Raw genomic sequence first — 7,089 nt, 5'->3', positions numbered from 1 at the left:
CAGCATGAGTACTGTTTAATTTTGGAATGACCCTCAGAGCTATATTTATGGACTGAACTGCAACATACACTGAGGTGAGAAAAGTCGTGGGATAGCTTCTAATATCATGTCGAGCCTCAATTTGCCCGGCATTGTACAGCAACTCGACGTGGCATGGATTCAACAAGGTCGGCCGGAGTGGTCGAGCGATTCTATGCGCTACAGTCTGGAAATGCGCTACCGCTACGGTCGCAGGTTCGAATCCTTCGTCGGACATGGATGTGTGTGGTGTCCTTAGGTTAGTTAGGTTTAAGTAGTTCTAAGTTCTAGGGGACTGATGACCTCAGAAGTTAAGTCCCATAGTGCTCAGAGCTATTTGAACCATTTGACTCAACAAGTCGTTGGAACTCCGCTCCATAAATAATGAGTGATGCGGCCTCTATAGCGGCCCATAATTGCGGACGTGATGCCGATGTACGATTTTGAACGCGAACTGACCTCTCGATTACGTCCCATTAGAGTTTGATGGAATTCATGCGGGGCGACCTGGGTGGACAAATCATTCCCTCGAATTTTTCAGAATGTCCTTAAAACTAATAGTTAACAGCTGTGGCTACCTGACATGGCGCATTGGCATCCATAAAAATTTCGTAGTGTTTTCGAAACATGGAGTTCGTCAATGGCTGCAAATGGTTGCTAAATAGCCGAACATTACCATTTCCCGTCAAAGATCAGTTCGGTTGGGGAGGATCTAGTCCATTTCATGCTATCACAGCCCACACTACTACGGAGCCACCAGCAGCTTGCACAGTGTCTTGTTGACAGCTTGGGGCGATGGCTTCATCTGGTCTACGCCACACTCCAACTATTCGATCAGCTCTTAGCAACTGAAATCGGGACACATGTGACCAGGCCACAGTTTTTCAGTCGTCTAGGGTCCATCTGATATGGTAAAGAGCTCAGGAGAGGCGCTGCAGGTGATCTCGTTCTGTTAACAGAGGTAATTTGCCATAAACCATTAGCGCCAAATTTCGCGGAACTTTCCTAACGGATACGATCGTCGTACGTCAAACATTGGTTTCTTCGTTTATTTCACGTAGTGTTGCTTGTGTGTTAACACTGACAATTCCACGTAAATGCTACTGCGCTCGGTCGTTTAAGCGAAGACCGTGGGCCACTACGTTGTCTGTGGCGAGAGGAAATGCCTGAAACTATATGAATATGGCATCTCTTCTTTCGGGCATGTTGGAAAGAACAGATACCATCGGTGACCAAGCAGCTCTCTTATAATGAAACGACATGCCTGAAAGAACAGATACCATCTTCATATAGTTAACGCTACCGGCCATGGACCTCTTCTATGCTGGATGCACACGAACTGCCCTAACTCTTAAGGGATTGAAGATTGTCTGCTGCGAGTAATGAGTGTAGTGGGAAGGGGTACTAAGAATGTAGTGTGTGGACATTAATCTGGGAATGTGGGTCTCAGTGGGAGCGTGCACGGGATAAATCCCTGCAGTCGCGCTATCCTCCGTGCCCTCGGTGGCTCAGGCGGATAGAGCGTCTGCTATGTAAGCAGGAGATTCCGGGTTCGAGTCCCGATCGAGGCACATATTTTCAACTGTCCCCATTGATCTACAACGCCTGTCGACAGCTTAGGGTCTTGGTTTAATTATAATTTCATGCCTGAAATTGGTATTCTCGGACACTCTTGACACTGTGGATTTCGTCGGAATATTGAGTTCCCTAATTATTTCCGAAATAATTCCCTAAGGATTCCCGAAATCGCATGTCGCATACGTTTACCTCCAACCACCATTCCACATAAACGTGGAATTCCCGTCGTGTAGTCATATCACGTCGGCAAGCTTTTCAGATGAATCATCTGAGCACAAACGACTTAAGGCATTGCAGTCCCGTTTTTTACCTTGTGTACCATCTGCATATATGTGGATATCGCTCTCTCGTGAATTTTGTCAACTCAGTGTATGTCGCATTGTCCCATTCACAATTTGAGCATATTACAGTGGTGGCTGTCCTACCAGTTTCCAGAGGTCCAAAGAGTACCGTGAAAGAGGTTCCCGGCGAAAAAAATTATTTATAGAGTATGTTACGCAACTTTTTGTCTACTTAGATCGATGGTTCGGGTCTATCGTAAGCCATGTATATGTAAATGAAGAAACCACTAATTATGTACACGGCGCGTGGTACATGGTGAAATCTATACACAAATGACTTTTATCTGATGTGTAAAGTAGCCTGTACGTTGTAAACTACGTAACTAGACACCATCTAGCATATAAGATTTACGCAACAAGTAAGTACAGAACATATTGTTTGTCGTGTTCTCCAGGCTCGTCGTACCCGAGCGGCGCGCCGAACTCACTGCCGGCGTCCGCCACGGGGTCGCCGCCTGCTCACGCGCTGCCCGGACGCGGGGGTCCCTACTTCGACCCCCAGACGCCGCGCAATGTCACCGCGCTGGCCGGCAAGTCGGCCTACCTCACCTGCCGCGTGCGGCAACTTGGAAACCGCACGGTACGTGAAGCCCAACAACGGCGAGGCAAGGGCTGCTTTTATTATCAATGTGTTGTTGAGACTGGAACCTCCACAATAACCTCTACCATAAATGTATTCGAGGTTAAATTGAATATCAGTAAGGTCTAAAGCTAAGGATCATTAGATGGAGAAAAACTGGGTTCATATTACGTAAATCTAGTATGAGACAAGATTTCCGACCCCCGAGTAAAATTAATTACCTGCTGTTGCTAGTGAAACTGGATTTGTGAGTACCCGATAACTACGATGTGCAATGTGAATGTGGCGAAAGTAACGTAATGCACGCAGTCCGGCCATAGCCGAGTCTACACTGAAGTGTACGGCACATCAAGTACAGAAATCCTAGAAATCAGCGAATGCGGAATATAATCTTACGGACGGCGATCTTTGTTACCAAACCTCTGTGCTTTTGCGATCTGGGCACGGAAATCAGCCACTAGCCCAACCGACGAAGCATCACGTGCTGGAACGAACAAGTTGTTAATATACATTGTACATATTCCTACGTCAGTGGGACCCACGTGAAGCCAATTACCACGTTTGCATTCTACCCACATACGCGAAAGCACCTCTGTCTGCCACTCATTTGCAGCACCAGAGGCCTTACATGTTTGGCGTCACTGAAGCTTCGTCACTGAAGCTCAGGGCATCAGCTTATACCCTGTCAACCAAGGCCTAGCGGCTACCAGCAGTTTACTGACAAGGGCCAGCTTACAGCATCTGCAAAGAATAGTCCTTATTTATCTCCTACTGTGTAATACCATATAAATATATGCAAAAACGCATTAACTAACACAGTGTGAACTACGAAACTACAAGCCGACAAAGTACAAATTGTGGCACTCAAGGAGGCGTGTATCTACTGTTTAAATTACAATACGCACATAATATAAACAACAAAATAGAACCTTACATGAACATCTGCACTACATCCACACTTAACGCTGCGCGAAAGTTCACAAAATTTGCGAACGCTTGTAAAAAAAGGTGCACTCATTTTTCATAAGCATGTGAGAAACCTACAAAACTAAACAATGAACACAAACTGTGTAAAACTTCTGCTGCAGGAGCTCCTCTTTGCACGACAACTGGAGCTCTGCAGGCCTAATACGGAAATAAAAACCCGCAAGGGCTTTAGTTGTAGGAAAATAATTGCAATTTCTCGCACAGTTGTTAGGAAAACAGACACAAGGATACCGTAGATTAATATCCTGATGGTTAAATCCGGGAAGAGTTCTTGTGCAGTATGAAATGCCATAAATCAAACATATCACAAAAGGGCATCCCTAAGCCGTTATTAAAGACAAGAATGAGTATGATTCTACACAGCAAAAAATTTTTGTGTGTTGTGCAGTGTAGTGGCACTCTTCTTAATTTTTCCTGTACCATAATTCGTTTGTAAATGTTATCAGTCAACGTTCACACAAATGTTGTTTATTGGCTGTAGCAGTTGCGGATTTTTAGTCATTCTCAATAGACAGTTACGCCTCTTGTCAGATGGTCGCATCAAAGCATGGTAGGAATGTACATCCGCTCAAGGCTCCTACTATATCCAAGACGGCATAAGAAGATCGCTGACAGGGCGCAGCGCTTTTTTCAGCTTTCTACTGCGAAGTGCTAACTGCTACAAGCAAAAATGGTAGCCATCTACACATGTGTGAAAACGCTGCGGCATTGCCATAGAGACGTTTACAAAATTGCGTTACTTTATTGACTGAGGCACGTTCGTGAAGCTGCTGTGCCCAGTGTGCTGCAACTATAAAGGTTCAACTAATGCCGGCTCAACGATAGAACTATTTATAAATTTCTGGTATTCTGGAGGTCCTAATACATTTAGAAATATGCTTACTTTAAAATTTATGGGAAACTTTATGATGACTGGGCCAGACTCCTACCCGGAACTTCGTCTTTCGAAAAAATTTCCCACTGAACTATCGAGACGCGATTAACTAGCTGCCTCTCAGCTTCCAATCTAGAATACAGGGTCTACCAGACAGCAGAGTCGGCAAGAGAGAGGACACGTGGTTTGGATGTAACTGAGTTCACGCCACAATAAACGATGCTACGCAATGCAATATTATGTGTTTTCTGTCCGTTTTTCAAAGCATGTTCAGCTGCCGCCATTACTTCTGAATAGCCTAATCACGGAAGGCCTAGATAACTTCCTTCGGAATTTGTAAAATAATTGTGAAGAATGGGAATCAAGTGACCGATCAAATTGGTCTGTAGATTCTATGCCTCTGGAGACTAACCATAAGACCATAGGAAAAATATAATTCGCACAACCCGAATACAGCAAGGGCAGGATGCAAGAGACTTCGTGACAAGACTAATGAACAAAAGAACGAAAAATTGTTAATGTTAGATGACGATCAGTTTGGCGTTAAATTAAATACAGGTACCAATGAAGCAGTTCAAAATGGCTCTGAGCACTATGGGACTTAACATCATAGGTCATCAGTCCCCTAGAACTTAGAACTACTTAAACCTAACTAACCTAAGGACATCACACACATTCATGCTCGAGGCAGGATTCGAACCTGCGACCGTAGCAGTCCCACAATGAAGCAGTTCTGATGCTACATTTGATAATGAAAGCAAGACTTAAGAAGAATCAGTACACTTCCAGAGGACTTGTCGATATATCATACAATACAAAATGGTGTAAGACATTAAAAATTTTCAGGCTAATACGAGTAATCGATGAGAAAAGACTGTTAATTTCCAAAAGGTACAGGAACCAAAAGAACGACCGAGAGCAATGTAAACAGATAAGAAAAGGTTTAAGACAGAAGCGTAGTATTTAGTCCCCACCACTCTATCTATACATCTAAGAAGCAATGACGAATATCAAAGAAATGGACAGGAGTGGGATTCAAATTAACAGTGAAATTATATCGATAACATTCGCTGATGGCTGTGAGAAAACCGAGCAAAAAATCCAAGCGTTAGTAATCTGTTATAGAAGCATGCTGAAATTCAGGCGGACAAGTAAGATAAGAAAGGAGTTTCTCCGCAGAATCGGCAAAGAGATGCAATTTTGGAAAACATTGCAAAAAAAGAAGGAATAAAATGACAGTCCAAGCGTTGCCACATCAAGGAATAATTTCCACGGCTCGTGATTGAAATTTAGAGGGTAAAAGCTACGAGAGAAAGTAGGCTGGAATTCATCTAACAAACAGTTCAGAATGTTGAGAGCAAATGCTACTCTAATATGAAGAAATAGGCACAGGAGAGGAACAGATGGTGGGACGCATCAAACCAGTCAGAAAAATAATGACACCAAAACGAAACAAAAATATTCAATCGCACCATCTGAGTTTTTACACCGTGCGTGCATTCTGTCCGACATAATACTGTCGCCAATCAGGTAGAATTTTGTGAACATAGGGAGTTTTCAGACATACTATATGTTACACAGCTCAGTTTCAGCACTAGGCCTAAACAGTCACTTGTTGTGCCTCTTTAGGAGACGGTTAAACCTCCCTGTCAGTAAACTACAGATTGATAAAAGCGTTGGTCTGTTTTCGGATACGTCGTGAAATTCTTTGTATATATATATTCGCCGTCTTAGCCATTCAAACGTATGACTTTTATACGTTGGTCACTTTTTTTGGTAAGTTAGTGACAACTTTCAATCGATAAACCGACGTGAAGAGGTCAAAGAAAAACCGTGTACTAAGATTATATCCAGTTCTTCATGCTCGTGTAGCTAGACGACGAATTTGCCGTCACCTCAGCAGTAAAATCCACTCGGCTTTATGGAAACTCGTGAATGTACAACCGCTTTTCTTCAATGATGTCGACGCTGGACCATGCACTCATTCGTTTGGATTTATTCAGTAAAATGCCGCCAGCGGCTGTTTTGCACGCCTGCTTTTATCGTACATCGCGACATCAGCATATATGTAATTTGTAGTCTGCGTTTTTTTCTATAATATGAGCGAGAAACATAAGAGGAGCGCTAAACCACTGAGTTTGTCCAGATGTAATGCATTCTGCATGTGTCGAGGGAGAAATGCATATTAGTTTTTGCGTAGGTAATACCTATGTTAATAACGCATTTGTAAAGTAACAGCGAATATCTCGAGCATATAAATGAGAAATAAGGGTACACTATTCTTCGTTAAGCCAATCCCAAACCTTGAATGACGCTTGGGTTGACGTGCCAAAATTCCAGCACCTACAGGAAAATGGAGACGCTAGTTAACAAAGAAACAAGAGCATGACTAACACAAAATAAGAATTTAGGGAGTAAACATGTCAGTGGGACTGTGCCGTGGCGAATCGATTGAAACTCTTTTTCTCCCCTGGAAATAACATTATTGCACACCACGTAACAATCCTACTAATCTTGAGCATGCTGTGTTGACACAGCTGATTAATATGATTTTTAAGTAAACAACAGCAGGTTTTATTTTAGGTTCACAGTTTCAAGCACAACCAGTTTAAATTTATACAAACATCTTCAACTGACACTATAGCAGGAATGAGCCGTTGTTATGACTTAAGCATTTTAAATCCTGCCACCAGTTCATTTCGGCATATTTG

The 7,089-nt window shown here is 43.0% G+C and overlaps 1 protein-coding gene across 1 annotated transcript in view; it reads left to right on the top strand.

Moving 5' to 3' along the window:
• Positions 1-2,170: 2,170 nt before the first annotated feature.
• The window catches only part of LOC126088289 (zwei Ig domain protein zig-8-like), a 377,426-nt gene continuing 372,507 nt past the window's right edge, over positions 2,171-7,089 (top strand). The window contains exons 1-2 of the mRNA XM_049906418.1: positions 2,171-2,186; positions 2,333-2,517. Coding sequence (XP_049762375.1) covers positions 2,171-2,186; positions 2,333-2,517 — 201 coding nt within the window. The remainder of the gene's footprint in view (positions 2,187-2,332; positions 2,518-7,089) is intronic.

Source organism: Schistocerca cancellata, chromosome 6 (genome assembly GCF_023864275.1).
Source record: "Schistocerca cancellata isolate TAMUIC-IGC-003103 chromosome 6, iqSchCanc2.1, whole genome shotgun sequence".
Classification (NCBI taxonomy): Eukaryota; Metazoa; Arthropoda; class Insecta; order Orthoptera; family Acrididae; genus Schistocerca; species Schistocerca cancellata.
This window is presented reverse-complemented; position numbering and strand designations above follow the sequence as displayed.